We start from the raw sequence: 16801 nt of genomic DNA, 5'->3' as shown, positions 1-16801 counted from the left end.
AGACGGGACCACAGTCCGAACAGCCATTCATTGCGCGATACCAGTGCCTCGTCTCAATCGTGCTGTGAAACTATAACCGGAGCCGAGCTGTCCTCCCAGAAATGAACTGTTCTGAAAGCGCCGCATTGTCCTGTCAGCGCTAAGCTGTCCTGCCAGAGCTCAGCTCTCCGGTCAGAACCGAACTGTCCTGACGAAGCTGAGCTGTCCTGCCAGAACCGAGTACTCCTGTCAGAACTGAACTATCCTGACGGAGCTGAGCTGTCCTGTCAGAACCGAGCTCTCCTGTCAGAGCTGAATTATCCTGACGGAGCTGAGCTGTCCTGCCAGAGCCGAGCTGTCCTTCCAGAGCTGAACTGTCCCGACGGAGCTGAGCTGTCCTGCCAGAGCCGAACTGTCCTGTCGACGCCGAACTGTCCTGAAATAGCTGAGCTCTCCCGCCGCGGCTGAACGGTCTCTCAGCAACAACTTGTTCTTCCCGAACAATTCTGTCCTGGCCAGTGGGACGGGAAGGCGTGGGGGGGGGGGGGGGGCGCAGGGACACGTTACTCCCTCGGGACCTATGATTAATGGCCTGAAAGGCTGGCCGGAGGGCGTATTCCGGGGTCCCGGCCCGCAGGGCCGGACGCTCCAACGCCAGCCAGAGGGCCCTGTGCACTACTCAGGGGGCCTCTGAGTCGATAGGACTTATATGTCGGCCAGACGCCGCCAGTGACGCACAGTTGGCCCCGTCTGTCGTCTCGGCATGGCCCTCAGGGCCCCGCCCGAGGGTCGAAAGGCTGACTTTAAATGGCATAAAGAATCGAAATCCGTAGGGTCGGGGTCTGAAAAACCACTAAAAAGCCTCTTGCGCCGTTTGAAGACCCTCTTAGACAACGCAGGTATCTGAGTCGTCTTGAGACCACCAACATCGAACCCTTGGTTTCCTGTCTGTCTGCGCCCTGAGGGCTCATTTTACAAGCGAGGACAAAGACGGAGCCAGCGATTTACATTGGTCTTGACCCCAGCGTCAGTCAGGGCCCCACAACACCTAACAGGAGACCCTATGATGGCAAGGGGCCCCAAGTAGGCCAGAGGCAGTGTTTGAGGAGCCTGAAGAGCCTGGAGGGCCCACGGAGACCGGTAACCAAGACCCGATTTGAGGGCCTAAGGACATGAAGAGCTGACCGGAGCTTATTCAGGAACCCTTGCCTGCGAAGACAGACCCTCAAATGACAGTCACGTGACTCTCTGAGCCGATCGGGGGACCCCCTGAGTCGATAAGACCATGTATGTCGGCCAGGTACCTCCAGTACCGCACAGTCGGCTCCGCGTCGATATGGGTCTGAGGGCCCAACTTTTAAGGAGCTTCAAAGCCGGGGCCAGCGATTTACACTGGTCGGGGCTCCTGTGTCTGCCAGGGGCCCATAGTGCACAACAGGGGCTCCTGTGTTCGCAATGGGTCCTGAGCCAACCAAGTGCAGTGTTCGATGAGGCCAGGAGAGAGGCAGAGGCGGCTTACTGGAACCGACGATCAAGGGCCCGGTTGGAGAGCATAATGGCCCGAAGGGCAGGATTTATGTTGGAAAAAGAATCTCGGCCCGTAAGGTCGTAGCCCATATCAGTAGCATAGTCTCTTGCACAATTTGAGGATACCATGAGTCAACGTGGGTGTCTAAGTCTACCAGAAGCCACCAGCATCGAACAGCTGGCTCACTATCAGCCTGAACCCTGGGGGCACATTTCCCAAGAAAAAGCAAGGCCGGGGCCACTATTTGCACTGGTCTAGGTCCGTGAAACAATGGTCGGGGTCTTTATGTCGGTCAGGGGTCCACAGTGCCTAACATGGGGCTCTGTGTCGGCAAGTGGCCCCGAGTCGGCCCGGAGTCGTGTTCGAAGGGGGCCCGAAGAAGGGCCGAAGGGTCTCTCAAGACCGAATATCAAGGGCCCGATTGGAAGACTGAAGGGCACAAAGGGGTGGCTGTAGGTCACGTTAGGGAACCCGCCCGTAGGGCCGTGATCTTAAATGTCCGTAAGAGGTTCCCTTGCAGCGACTGGTGACCCCTGAGACATTACGTTCCTCTATTTCGGCCACGAGCACCGAACAGTTGGCTCCGGGTCGGCCTGAGCTCTGATTGTCCATTCCCCAAGCAGGGACGAGGCCAGACCCGTAAATTACATTAATTGGGGCCCCTGAAACAATACGGGGCTTCTGCATGGGTCAGGGCCCACAGTGCCTACCAGAGTGTTCTGTGTCAATAAGGGGCCTCGAGTTGGTCCAGACAATATTTGCTCAACAGGGACGGGACGGGATCCCGTATGAAAGAGGATCTCTTGCGGTGGTCGAGACCCTCTGCCAATAAAAAGGAAGGTGAAAACTTGTGAGGAGTGTTCATCTTTGGACAATGGAAAGATCCTGTGCCAGCCAACGTCCTCGGTACTGAACGGTGGGCCCTCCAACCAAATTCCAGCACGGGCTCAACACGGAACTGGAGCCTATATACCAAGTATCTGACGACCTGCAACGGTCAGGGATGTTGTTGCGCCAATGGGGAGGGCTCCTGTGTTTATCCGAGGCCAACTGTGCAGGTCAGTGGGCCTCTCGCGTCAGGGAAGGGACCAATGTGATATGACACATTCCTCTGAGGGCCTCCGCACCGACCAGGGTGTCCTCGTGTCGTCAGAACGCCAGCCGAAAGACACCCTGCGGTAGGACGGAACGGCCTTGGCCGAGAACATAAATGTGCCCCTGCTGTTCTTCTCAATGGCCTCTTAACCGGAAAAAGGGGTTTCATTTGTGTTCAATAAAGCGGTCGAAATGAGTTCAAAAATGCGCACGGCTATCCCATGTTTGCCTGAGAACATTTATTCTTTTGCAGAAATGAGCAGTGGAACAAAGCACATCAAAAGACTTGAGCCTGCGCACCCGCAATCTTATGAGCAAAGACAGCAATGGTCTGGGTTGCAGTTTCCTTAAAACCGAACGGCGGTGGCCACTTCAAGTAACGCCAGGCGGCGGTCGCCGTGCGCACCAGAACGACCGTCGAGAAATGAGGCTTCGAATTCTGTCAAAATGGATTTGTACGGTTCAGAGATTAGACTGGACGCTTTTTACAGCTTTGAGGATGCCATCTGGACAAATTAGCAGTTACGGTAACACGAAAAATACGGGTTCATCCTTTACTCCTCCACCTCCCCCACTAGATTCCAGCACCACGTGGCGGTGCTGTAAAGACCAATCCGTTCTTATCTTGAATATAAAAATCGCACAGGTGAAATATACGCCGGAACTACTTTCCAAATTGAAGATCTGGTTTCCTAAATCGTTCAAAGATACTTCTTTCGGTCTTCAGATGCGCCATCATTTACGGCCATCCGTTGGTCACAACTTAGCATTAGCCTCTAGTCGACCCAGCGTAGCCTCCGGAGACTGCAGCGCCTGGCGTCGATATGTTGTTTAGATTTGCCAGCGCGCACGTGCAAAGCTATGTTGCGTAATGTTTTCACCAGCCGATTTTGACCGAATGTTGAACATTTCCAGAAAACACATGACTTGGCCATTTTACTACAATTGCTGAACCATTTTGATCTACAATCTACATTCGCAGAGTTCTATTAGTTTAGAAAGCGTCCACTAGACCATGGCAAAATGAAGAGCTTCGGCGATATATTTCGTGCAGGAGTTTAACGCATGATCTCGCGGCAGGTGCTGACTTCTGTTCCACTTATAGAAGGTAAAATGACAAGGAGCCGTGAAAAAACATGTCTTCCATAACACATTCCTGGGAGGATGGCTGAATGCCCTTCTCTCGGGTGGTGGTCAATGTGACCCCCCTGAGATCTCAGAAACTAAGGGAGCTGGAAACACCAAATTCACAGGGTGTGTCAGCCTGTACGTGAACTCATTTGTGCCGAATTTTGAGGTCCACAGACTATGATCTTCGGGTCAAATAAGATCAAACAATCTCAAATCCCGAGTTGGTGTCCAAAGTGCTCCCAGACCTTCCCATGCAACCACCGTGAGCCTAGCTGCCTGTTCTCAGCAAAAGTTCACTGGTGCTCATTTAAGGTCAGCGACCTTGCGTGAACTTTCGGAGGTCATGGTGGCTAAAATCATACAAAAATGTTTGGATTTTTGCATTTGAATAAGCGTCGAAGATTACGATAGGCAGAATGTTCTCCAAAAAAACGCCTAACGAGGTCATTTTTGTTCAGCTACCCATTTAGACCTTAAAGAATGTCATGCAAGATGCATTCTGCGGTTCCTATAATTAATAAATTCAAAATCCGCACCAGAAACTACCCCAGACAACGAGCTCCAGAGTGATAAAGCAGGTAAATTTTGACCTTGGTCTGGCGTTTATACCTGACCTTAGGTCAATGGAATTTAGGCATTCAATTATTTTATTCCCTAAGAAACTATCACAGAGACGTCTGGCTTCATCTAACATCCCGTTGTTGCATCAGATTAAACGATTCCCTTGAAATTGTCTTCGCTGAATCCATGGCATGACTTTGACCTGCCGTATGTCAGTGATCTTAAAAATTATATCGAAATTTTTGATACCGAACGATCTGCTATTCAATCGTCTACAGCTGCGCGAAATTTGGTGTGGCTATGCCGCGCCGTTCGGAAATCATTCGGCAAACATGTCCTCGGGGGGGGGGGGGGGTCAAATTGCCCCCGCCTGGGTACGTGTTAGCAAACAGGCCACATCCGGCGATTTATTTCTTCGGGGGACCTTTCATTATCAGGGGGGGCCTTTGTCAATCCTGCGCCCTCTCAATTGCCAAGGCACTGGCCGCGCTCCAGGCCCCTGGCATGGGTGATGCGTCCTTACGGTCCTTTCTCTTTACAGCCGAAATGGAGAGCAGTAACAATTTCTTTTTGCCAGCATGACTGGCAAAAGTTTCGTCATCATATTGCCAAAAAAAAAAATTAAAAAACCAACACACTGTTGCTCCAAGATACCACGATAACCACAGCAGCGCTTCCAGAATGGGGTGGTTTACTTGCCAGTTGAGCGCCACACGCACGTTTCATCTGGTTTCATCCTAGGCGGCATGTTGCAATCACACGCGATGACGTCTTCGTTTCGTCTCCATAGCTACATGGAGCGGATTATGGATTCAGGTTGCTAAGGCGTCTCCGAGTGCCGGTAAGCGGGTGGGCACATCGGCCGGTTCAAGGTCGACGGCCATGGCCGGAAAAAGCGCGATTGGCGCGCGTCGTGCAGGTGCGGGAGCCGGATGCGTGTTACCAGGATCAATACCTACATCGCAACAGCACGACGTGTTCGTGACCATGGCGACTGGGTGATTGCAACGAAATGTTGGTTCAGAGCGCAATCACTGCGCACATTCGGATGTGGCTCGGGCGGAGGACGGGCGATTACCATGCTAGCGAATTTCCTGTGCTCATGCATATTCTGGTGCCGAAATGAGATCACAGAATTCAAACTTCTCCGGCGAACGTGCTCAGCAGGCAGTTGTCATGCCGTTCGGCACAGAACACCGGTTGAAATGACGGGCTTCTCTTATGTCGGTGCGTGGGAATACCGACCGGACCTGCGAAGCGTATTGCATGACAATACTTGCACGTGACACGTAATGAGCACTTGGATAGTGTTCGTGCTTCTTGCAAGAAATGTGAATATTTTTATTGTGCGACATGTGTTACGTTTCGGTTTGCTTTCCAATCCCTTCCATGTATGCTACCTATTATAAAGATAATGACAGTACAAATTCTTGCTGCGCACTGGGTGTAGGCTATTGTGTCCCATACACATCCACCATTAGGGGAAGGAAGGGTGTCTGTGAAGACATGGGCTGTTTCACGCTTTGAATGTAAAAGAAGCCTATTATGTCTCTGTGCCATTTCACATGGTCAAAACGCAAAAAGGACCAGTTCAATCTGAGCAAGTTATTGCTATCCGGAAGCCACCGACCCCAGTGGTAGTTACACCCACGCATGGATGCATTTCCCATTTTGTTCCAGATTGCAAGGTGAACTGGATCTAATAAATGCTCCTTCAGGCTCGACATGTCTGCTTTTAAAAGACAGTTTTACTGCAGTGACACGATTTTAGACCAATAGGCACCCTGGGCGACACGTCGTATGGGGTAAGCGTGAGTATCCCTATACCGTCGTGTGGGGTAAGCGTGAGTATCCCTATACCGTCGTATGGGGTAAGCGTGAGTATCTCTATACCGTCGTATGGGGTAAGCGTGAGTATCTCTATACCGTCGTATGGGGTAAGCGTGAGTATCTCTATACCGTCGTATGGGGTAGGCGTGAGCATGTCTATGCCTACCGTCTGGAATGCTGGTTCGTGAAACCTACACCAACCACGAGATGCGCTTTTGATTGATTGTTAATTACACTTTCTGCATATGTCCACAAAAAAGGTAGGCCACAGACAGTATACCATTGTGTTGTAAGAGCTATGAACGCATATTCACCATTTAATCCCCCAATCCAAGGCTATTGCCAGTTTCAGATTCATACCAAACCGACAACCGCAAGAAATAATATTAGTTGCTCCATCCTGAAACGAACATTAAGTTACGCGATGCCCGCCCTTCCTGACAGGGTGAAGGCTAGGCGACGCTATATAGCCCCATCAACAGCGAGTCCGTCAGAAAGCCTCAATGACATGCGTAAGTTGACAGTCAGAACATAACGTATTTATGCTGTAAATCTAGAAGTCAATGTTATGTACAATAACGACGTATCTCAAGAACATGGTATGGTTTTTCTACATCAACTTCTGGGGCACTACTAGCGGCCCACAACAACTTAAAAGACACACCCATGTTTCTAATCGGATTGGGTGTCGGCGCCAGCAGCCGGACGCACGCAATCTGATGCATAGCAGCGCCATCTTTACAGGGCCAGACGTGTCACCTAGCGTCGTCGCAGCAAACAGTTCATCGCGTTGCAGCCGTGGGGCCGAAACCAAATCCGACGAGTGGAATCTGTGCCGACTTTTCCTTAACTGAGTAAAAAATGGGCGTCTGTTAAGCTGAAATATGATTATTTTACCAGCGATGTTGATATAATGACGATTAAATCTAATAGGTGGTTCATGTATGCCTGGTACCGACGTAAAACGGAACACAAAAACAGTTTAAAAACAATGAAGCCATCAGTTTGGCAACCACGCTTCCAATTTCATTTCCCGTAGAACCACGCGTATCCTGTTTGTGGTAACCATTTTCAACCCAAAACGTTCTCAAATGTCTGAAATATGTGGACCTTTTGCTCATCGACTGTGTCTAAAACACTGCTTCCACTCACTTGCCATTTCTGTCATGCTCAAGACATGCGTCGCCATGTCAGGCATAGTTGCCTAGATGCATCACAGGGAGCGAGGGTCAATCTATCGTTCTTTGTAAGGTCTTGGACTTTCGAGCCTTCCGCAATGCTGTAGTATAAACTACTATTTTTGTCATTATATCTAGTGCACTCTTGTCTGCGTTCGATCTTGCAGACACTGCAATGCCATTGCACCGCAATGCATTGCTTCCAACAATCAAATTGCAACGCTTCGCAGCGTGAGAAGGAACTCGACCATGAGTGTAGTATATCCCATACAGCTTATTATCCCATGATTTGAAGGTATTTTTAAATGAGCCCCGTCTCTGGAAAACTTTGTGATACAGATATTTCACTAATTGCATTTAGTTGCCTAAAAATGCTGTTTATCCTGTATTGTTGCATCTTTTAGCATATGCATGGTTGCCTTTCGAAGAGGCAATGTAATAGATTCGCTTAACACCAGATGCTGCCACCAACTACATCTGGCATAAGACTAAATCGTTTGTCTGGCATGAACAATTTTGGCGCGGTATGTGGGGCTCTGCGTAGGGGGTTGACCTCTAGTGGTTCGTACGTCGGTGTTTATTATTGGTGGGTATTTAACTAACATCTTGCTTAGAAACGTGTTACCAGTACTTTGGCGCGACATTGCGACGAATTTTGTCGTTTGAAATTGTCGGGCTGTGAGGTTGGGCGGCAAACGCACTTGGTTTTCATTTGTCGGGCGGCTGGCTTTGTCGTTCGTGCGGCAGAAAGGATACAGGCGCTGGTTTTTGACTTTTGGTACCAAAGCCGAGAGTGGCGGGAACAGTTTTTTTTGCATTCAATGCTTCTCTAGGTGAGGTAGGTCTTGGTAACATCAGCACAGACTTCTTATCTTTGATTGCCTGGCCCCAGTAAATGAAGTATGCAATGAGTATTCACTGGTTCACCAGGCACAGCACTTAGTTCATTTACATTTATCCTTGTTTGCTTATTTTAGTGATAAAGGTGATGTTTTGTCACAAGCAATGTCCTCTTCTGGACAGCCACAAAAGGAACATGTATCTAAAGGTACACTTCATTTTGCTTTCTTTTGACCCAAGCAAACGTGTAGCGTGGGTGGATATTTACTTGGGCCAGGCAGGCTTCAAGAGTGGCTCATATTCCAGTCTGCCAAAGTCAGCACACCAGTCAATGAGATAGTCAGGGCAGGCTTGATTCTGCCCCAAATGGAGCAGTTGCCCTCTCTGATTAGAGCAGAGGCTTTTATGTAGAGAATATGGGGTCTCCCAATTTTTTACAACCTCATTTGCATCTACTGACTACTTATCACCTGTATTGCTTTGCTTGGGGTGCATCAGACCCACAGCTAGTTCACCATCTAATGTTTGTCATGACATTGGAGTGTCATCAAATTTACAAGATTAAAAAATGTATTAATTATTTTGTGATATGAGCAATCAGATATCATGTCAGAACTGCCACACTGACACTGACCCTTGTGGAGAGTGGTTGTCGCTGCTGGTTTACCTATTCAGCACAAGGGGTAGAAGCTGACTGAAGTGAATGCTGTGCTTACACCTAACTTTCTTTTTTTGTCTGAGTATTTCAATGTATTTGGTGAAGGTCTGACTGCACAGTGGGTTAGAAGCAGCCTCATTTAGAGCTGAGTAAAGTGATGTGACATTGGTACCAAACATGATGCAGGTGAAACAGTGTGGTGCGTCAGCTCTGTTGGTTGCCTCTGTCTTTATCAATTACCATTCCTTTGTTTTTTACATGCCACTGTACATTATCCAGTTCTGTCTGGTTTTTGCTGCAGCTCAGTACTTATACTGAAGTGCTATAATTTGTCCCATAATTTTTCAAGCTATCCCACAGAGGTATACCTGCCCTAAATATTAACTCTTGCCCAAAGCTTGAGTTATATATATAACCAATAAGCTTGTGCTAAAATGTGCCATGTTTTACAGATTGGTTCATGTGCATACTGCTCACCATCAGAGTAGTCCTATCAGACTATATCTTATATCAGAATATATCTTATCAGAATATAATATAATATAAAGCCACATATATTCTCAGGATCATTTTCAAGCTGACATTAGGCTGAGCTTCTCTGAACCTAGATAACAAAAAATTAAAGTTTTGCTGAACATGTGTGACAGCAGCAACACTCCTGCAATAATTTCAAAGCATGTACACAGCTGAGTCAAATGCTCCAAGTCTGGCACATGGTCACCATGGGTTTCAGCACATGGAGAGCCAATGTATCAGTGAACTATGATGTTGCAAAGACAGTTCCTAGCAAGAATATCATACCAAAGGGTTGCAGCTGAATGCAGGGTTCACGGAATTTAGGGCAATGCTGAATTTCAGGATTCCAGCTGAATGCAGTGGCTCAACACTGATTCAGACTTATACAGATTGGTTATGAAGGAAAAGCCAGTTTTCAAAGAGCATTCTACTTTTAGAGAGGCAACTAGAGAGAACAGAGACAACTGCAACCATCCAGAGACATCCAGACCATCCCAGGATTATTGAGCAGCGATTGTGTGGTCAGCATCACACAACAAACACAACAATCTTTTTTAACATTCAGTAGTTAACCTGCATCTCATTCTTAGTTTTACTGAAAGAAGAAGAGACATTTTTTGGGCAGCATGCAGCTGCTGCATTATGAACAGTGTTGAAACACACAGTTGTTGGATTGTTTTGTGGGATATCCTGTACTCATGAGTTTTACAGTGAAAATGTACTGATGTGTAGTGTTCACACACACACGCACGCACGCACGCACGCACGCACGCACGCACGCACGCACGCACGTACGCACGCACGCACGCACGCACGCACGCACGCACCACGCACGCACACACGCACACACACACAATTTGGAAAGATCATGGCTTGAAATTTGTTGGCTGTGTGGCTGGTTAGATTAGTCAGTTTAATTCAGTGAAGTTGCAGAGCTTTGCTAGGTTTGCTTTTGATTGACAATGGCAAAAGAAGAGCAATGAATGCAAGCATTTTGATTGGGTGTTGCTCATGTTAAAACAGCCATTTTCTTGTGCAGTTTCTATGGCTTAGCCTTTGTTGATTTAAGCCACAGCATATTAAAAAGCTGAAGATGAAGTCACAGCATGCATCTGGCAGTAGCAGTTGTAAATTGTGACTGTTGTTTTCAGTGCCAGTTTCCAGCCAGCCGTGCAGGTGACAAACACAGGCTAGGAAGCCAGGCATACATGCAAGAATAGCACACATCAAGAGCCACCATGACAGAAAAGGACGGAGGTGAGTGAACTGTTTAGGCTGTTAAATGTCCTTATCACAAAACATTTAAATGCTTAAAGGTCACCAAAAGCACTGTTGATGTGCCTATGATATTTCGAAGGTCAGTTTCAGTCTGATGGTAGCAAATGGAGCAGAACATGCAAGCTGCTCAGGTGCTGACTGATCCATCCTCCAATGGCCTTGTACCACAGTGGCTGCTGGTAACCCGACCTGACCTCTAGTAACCTTGTATTGTGTCCTGAAGACAGGACCTGCCCTGCTCTGACCCTGTGTCGCTTATTGCAGCAGCGTGGCTGGTTGATGACCGACCTGACCCGTCCCATCTGACCCTAGGTTGCGTGACCCGTCCCACCTGACCCTATGTAGGGTGACCTGTTCCATCTGACCCTGTGCCGCGTAACCCGTCTCATCTGACCCTTTGCCGCGTCTCACAGCTGCGTGGCTGGTTGATGACCGACCTGACCCGTGCCGTCTGACCCTGTGCCACGTCCCGCAGCAGCAGTAACCGCGGGCGACAACTTCGACGACGCAGTGGAGGAGCGCGTCATCAATGAGGAGTACAAGATCTGGAAGAAGAACACGCCGTTCCTCTACGACCTGGTCATGACGCACGCGCTGGAATGGCCCTCGCTGACGGCCCAGTGGCTGCCGGATGTGACCAGGTGTGCGCGCGCGCCACCGACCGCCCCTCGCTCTTACCGGGCGCAGGGGCTGGGCGCCCGATCGTCCCTATCCACGTTCAGACCACTCTGGTGGGCGGTGCACGCGGCGTTGATCGCGGGAGAAAGTACGCGGGTTTCCGCTTGTAACTGCGATCTGTTGAGCGGCCGAACTGAGCGAGCCTGTTCAGCGAGCCGAATGACGTAATGTTGGAATCCCGCGCTGTGGCTCTTGGTTTGCCTGCGCGGGATGTAGGTAGGCCTGGAAGGCGCTCTGTGCTGACTCTTGTCACCCGCATGTTGCTCGTTCCGCCGTGCTGCGCTGCTGTACGCTGGCGGATGGTGGGCGGCCGGCGCTGGTCGGTGACGTACGGGCGGTCGGGCAGGCCGGACGGGCGGGACTACACCATCCACCGGCTGATCCTGGGTACGCACACGTCCGACGAGCAGAACCACCTGCTGATCGCGTCCGTGCAGCTGCCGACCGAGGACGCCCAGCTCGACCCGTCCCACTACGACAGCGAACGGGGCGGTACGTACGCCGCTGTGTCCGATTAGGTATTCCATGACAACAGCGAATGGGGCGGCGCATGCGCTGCTGTGTCGGGCATCGATGGTCCGCAGATCGGGGGGGGGGGGGGGGGGGGGTCCCACTACGAGAGCGTACCACGCGGTGCGTACCGCACGCCCATCGTTGAGCGGTGAACCCATCGTTTGGTGTCGGCCGGCATGTTGATTCTTGTGTTGGTGTGTTGGTTCTTGCCAAACGCGAAGACTGCGACGCCTCGGAAATCGATGAACACAGGAAGCGTACGTGGCGTATGTGTATGTGGCGTAACAACAGTGGCGTATGTCGGTCTCCTGTGATCGGCTGTTGTGCCTCGCTGGCGACGGCCGTGTGCCCACCGCCGCCTCACCGGCCTCCCTGCGCGGCAGAGTTCGGCGGCTTCAGCTCAGTGAACGGCCGGATCGACATCGAGATCAAGATCAACCACGAGGGCGAGGTGAACCGGGCGCGCTACATGCCGCAGAACCCGTGCGTCATCGCCACCAAGACGCCCAGCTCGGACGTGCTCGTGTTCGACTACACCAAGCACCCGAGCAAGCCGGACGCCGGCGGCGAGTGCAGCCCCGACCTCAGGTCGGTTGGGGCGGGGCCGAGCGGCGGCTGGAGGGCGGGGCCGAGCGGCGGCTGGAGGACGGAGCCGAGCGGCGGCTGGAGGGCGGGGCCGAGCGGCGGCTGGAGGGCGGGGCCAAGCGGCGGCTGGAGGGCGGGGCCAAGCGGCGGCTGGAGGGCGGGGCCGAGCGGCGGCTGGAGGGCGGGGCCAAGCGGCGGCTGGAGGGCAGGGGCCGAACAATGGCTGGAGGACGGGGCCAAGCGGCGGCTGGAGGGCAGGGGCCGAACAGTGGCTGGAGGGCAGGGCCGAGCAGCGGCTGGAGGGCGGGGCCGAGCAGCGGCTGGAGGGCAGGGGCCGAACAGCGGCTGGAGGGCGGGGCCGAGCAGCGGCTGGAGGGCGAGGCCAAGCGGCGGCTAGATGCGATCCGCGACATCCGCGTGCCCCCTTGCCAGCGTTGTGGCCGACAGACGTGTGCGAGCCAGGCCCGGCGCCATCTGGCATCAGCAGCTCCTAACGCTTTTCCACGCAGCTCTCGAATATGTGCAATGTTATTGGCTGATATGTGGATGTATATGTCACCTGTCCTATTGATAAATGTATAGATTCTTATGTGCTACGTTTGTACTTATTCTGTTGGTATGGATGGCGATGTTTGGGTTTAGAGACGCTTCGACTGCAGTGGTCATTCTGCGCCTGCCCTTTATTGGTACCTAAGTATGGCATGGTTCGTGCTGTGTGCTAAATGCGGCTCTTGCCATAAATCTGGCATGTGTTACAGTACGTTAGTGACATATTCACCGTCTTTTGACCACCAATCTGAAGCAACATCCCAATCAACGCACGTGACGTGGCCGCCAGGTTGCGGGGCCACCAGAAGGAGGGGTACGGCCTCTCCTGGAACCCGTCTGTCAACGGCAACCTGCTGTCGGCCTCGGACGACCACACCATCTGCCTCTGGGACATCAACGCTACTCCCAAGGAGAACAAGGTGGTGGACGCCAAGAACATCTTCACCGGACACACGGCCGTGGTGGAGGTGAGCTCTCCGGCGGCGGCGGCGGCTGCGCGGCCCGGTCCGGACGGCCGGCCGGTCAGCGATGTTGTGGGCGCTGCCTGGCATTTGGTGACGGCAGTGAGCCACACGCGTTGCACCGTCTGCTGAACCACTCGTTCGGAGCAAGCCGTGGCGGGGGAACCCGCGATTGGCGGCGCATGCAGCCGCACCAGAGCTTTCTTTGAAGTTGTGGTGCGCGCGCACGTCCAGCAGTGTATGGGTGCGTGCTTTCGTTTTACCGAAGACCTGGTATGATACGACCGTGCTGTACAGCCTGGCCGATGCGCATTCTGTGTCATGTCCTTGCCCGAGGAGTGAGGAGCGTCTTTGTGTGGTTGCGTTGCAGGTGATGATTTGGCTCGTCTGACAATAAAATGTACATCTTGCGTCAGGGAGTCGAACCGCAGACCTTGCAATCACACGCCCAATGTACTGCCTGCACACGCATGCCGCGCAATTTCCCGTCTCAAATCTAATCATTCATAGCGCGACCAGCGTGGTGGCGCGGCGCGCGGTGTGCCTTACCAGGTGCGTGTTTGTGTGTGTGTGTGCGCGTGCGCGTGCGTGTGCGAGTGCGGATACGTGTGCGTGCGCGTGCGTGTGCGGATACGTGTGCGTGTGCGTATGTGTGCGTGGGGGCGTGCGGCCCTGCTGACGTTTCGCCGGCCTGTATCACAGGACGTGGCGTGGCACCTGCTGCACCCGACGTTCTTCGGCTCTGTGGCCGACGACCAGAAGCTGATGATCTGGGACACGCGCTCCAGCACCACCAACAAGCCGTCGCACATCGTCGACGCGCACACGGCCGAGGTCAACTGCCTCTCGTTCAACCCTTACTCGGAGTACATCCTGGCGACGGGCTCGGCCGACAAGACGGTGGCGCTGTGGGACCTACGCAACCTCAAGCTCAAGCTGCACTCGTTCGAGTCGCACAAGGACGAGATCTTCCAGGTGCAGTGGTCGCCGCACAACGAGACGATCCTGGCGAGCAGCGGCACCGACCGGCGCCTGCACGTCTGGGACCTAAGCAAGATCGGCGAGGAGCAGTCGGCCGAGGACGCTGAGGACGGGCCGCCGGAGCTGCTCTTCATCCACGGCGGCCACACGGCCAAGATCTCCGACTTCTCGTGGAACCCCAACGAGCCGTGGGTGGTGTGCTCCGTCTCCGAGGACAATATCATGCAGGTGTGGCAGATGGCCGAGAACATCTACAATGACGAGGAGCCCGAGGCGCAACCGGCCGAACTCGAGGCCAACCGCGACTGAGGCGGTCGCCTCGGCCGCGCCCGAGATCGCTACTGGTGCAGAGAGTCCCTGACTGGGGCAGGCCCTGCACGCGCGCACACGTGGGGCGCCGACGGCGCCCGGCTCGGAGCCGAGAGCTGCCGGCTCATGTGATTTCTCAATTCGTGCGTCATCGTTGTTTTCCCGTCTGTAGATTCACCGCGCTCGCGTAATAGATGGTCATGTTTTCGTCGGCGTGTTTGAACGTGTTTCGTGCGGCGGAGGACGGTACGCCATCGGTCCCGGCAGGGTAGGGGGCTAGCACAGGACCGCCTGGAGCAGGCGTGGTGTAGTCCTGCGCGTAACTCCGGCACACCGTCCATACCCTTGACTGAAGCACCGCGTCGCGTGCCGTTGAACTTGGTTCCTTCCGGTCTGGTGGTTTGTTCGGGAGCGCGATCAAGGTGTTTGGAGAGTTCGCTGTTGGCCCGGTGAGGACACGTAAAGAGTTTGTAGGTACACCCTTGAAAATCAGCCGCAGGAATGTCCGATTTCTTCAAACCGACACAAAAATGAAACCTGGCAATTCTGTTCATTTATACCATGTCTGGATACCCTCGACGTCTTGATTATGGGTAAGGGGTAGGGTACATCTTTTATGAAATATCAGTACTTTTTATCCGAGAAGCTTTTCAATCTACTCTACCTTGAACGCTTTGCACGCAGAAGGTTGATTCAGTGCTTTGTCGCTCGGGAGATCCGTAGTTGAAATATGTCTTCAGTTACGTCACGGCGCATGCCATTCGAGTCGGGTCGATCGCTTCACAAAACTGATCGAAATTGAAAGCAAATCGACGACGGCGTCGGTATGACGCCGTTGACTGCCTCTTGATCATGCACAAAATAACAGAATCACCAGATTTGAATTAGAGGGCAAATTGCAAATGTGTGAACATTAATCATACGTTAATCTGACAGTAGTCATGAGATTGCACACCGACCGCAGCTCGGCGGGGCTGTAAGAGGGACACGGGTTCTGATGCAGCTGGTGAGCCGCGGGTGATACCCGCGACGCGCCGTGCGTCCAGGCTGAGAGTTTTTGACGCCCGGCGGCCGCAGATGTCGGCCGGCAGCGGATAATCCCCCGCCCTCGTTCCATGCGGGCCTACGTGGCCGGTCGCCGCAGCCAGCTTTGGGCGCCATATGACCAGCGTAATCCGTGTGCCCCAAAGCCCAGATCATCGCCATCATGGCACAGCCGGCTCGGTGTGCATTTTATTCTGCGACTACTGGCACGAACAGCATGGATACGGCTAACACACGACGCCTCGCGCGCAAGACTAGCACGTCACCCCGAGCAGGAGGCGATCACCTGCGGGAGACACCTGAGACGGCTCCTGCGACGCCCGCGTCCGCCTGGCGGCGGGATCCGGAACTAGTGCGCGACCGCAAGCGCCAAGCCTCGTGCAGGCGGAGCAGCCCCATCCCGATCACGCGACCCATCGTTTTTGCACAGATAAAATAATCCAAAGACCGACATGCACAGCTCGAATCATAGAAGAGCATCACAGACATTGTTCAGCTGGCATTAACACCTGACTCAATATACGAAGTGGAATAAATCGATCCCTTCATGAAAGAGATGAAGCAACCAGCTCGTCCATTCCACATCACCGTCAACGACATGACTGTGACATGACAATGCCGCGATAACGACCACATAAGATGTAGGACTGGAGATCATTCATCAGCCAATAACGCACCTCCGTTCGCGTCTCATCGAAAGCACCTGTTCAAATCTTCTTAAAAGCGATGCCTTCGTAACCTGAACACGCCTCAGCACGTCCGGAAAAGCGAGAGTTAAGCCTCGCCACAGCAGTGCCTAATACGGCACAGTCCCTGTTCTGTGGCCCGTGGGTGCCTTGCTCCCTCGGCCACGACGCTACGTGACGTGGCCCCTGCCCCCAGGGGTTTCGTGCTGACCACGATAATGCCGTGACAGCCACGCTTGCGTCAGTCAGTCATCGGCTGCCTCCACGGCCCGGGCCGCCGGGCGAGAGCCCTGCAACAGCCAGCCGCCACCAGCGCAGGTCTCCTCCGTCAGCCAGCTGACAGCGACCGGACACTCCTGCCTAGCCAGCTGACAGCGACCGAACACTCCTGCCCAACCAGC

The 16801-nt window shown here is 52.9% G+C and overlaps 1 protein-coding gene across 1 annotated transcript; it reads left to right on the top strand.

Moving 5' to 3' along the window:
- The first annotated feature begins 11078 nt into the window (after positions 1–11078).
- LOC119103752 (chromatin assembly factor 1 p55 subunit) lies at positions 11079–14716 on the top strand. Its single transcript, XM_037227387.1, has 5 exons — positions 11079–11235; positions 11619–11764; positions 12169–12373; positions 13209–13386; positions 14083–14716. Exons 1-5 carry the CDS (start codon positions 11177–11179, stop codon positions 14668–14670), a joined length of 1176 nt encoding a protein of 391 aa, XP_037083282.1. The 5' UTR covers positions 11079–11176; the 3' UTR covers positions 14671–14716.
- Positions 14717–16801: the final 2085 nt, after the last annotated feature.

This window comes from Pollicipes pollicipes, unplaced genomic scaffold (genome assembly GCF_011947565.3).
Source record: "Pollicipes pollicipes isolate AB1234 unplaced genomic scaffold, Ppol_2.1 Scaffold_5724;HRSCAF=6776_pilon_pilon_pilon, whole genome shotgun sequence".
Lineage (NCBI taxonomy): Eukaryota > Metazoa > Arthropoda > Thecostraca > Pollicipedomorpha > Pollicipedidae > Pollicipes > Pollicipes pollicipes.
Note: the sequence above shows the minus strand (reverse complement) of the source record. Positions and strands in the feature narration are given on the sequence as shown.

Excerpts from the sequence above, each read along its gene's own strand:
- LOC119103752 (XM_037227387.1), top strand. The coding sequence starts at position 11,177 with ATGACGCACGCGCTGGAATGGCCCTCGCTGACGGCCCAGTGGCTGCCG. Across the intron at positions 11,236-11,618 it reads TGGCTGCCGGATGTGACCAG|GCCGGACGGGCGGGACTACA; the intron begins GTGTGCGCGCGC and ends GCGGTCGGGCAG. Across the intron at positions 12,374-13,208 it reads GAGTGCAGCCCCGACCTCAG|GTTGCGGGGCCACCAGAAGG; the intron begins GTCGGTTGGGGC and ends CGTGGCCGCCAG.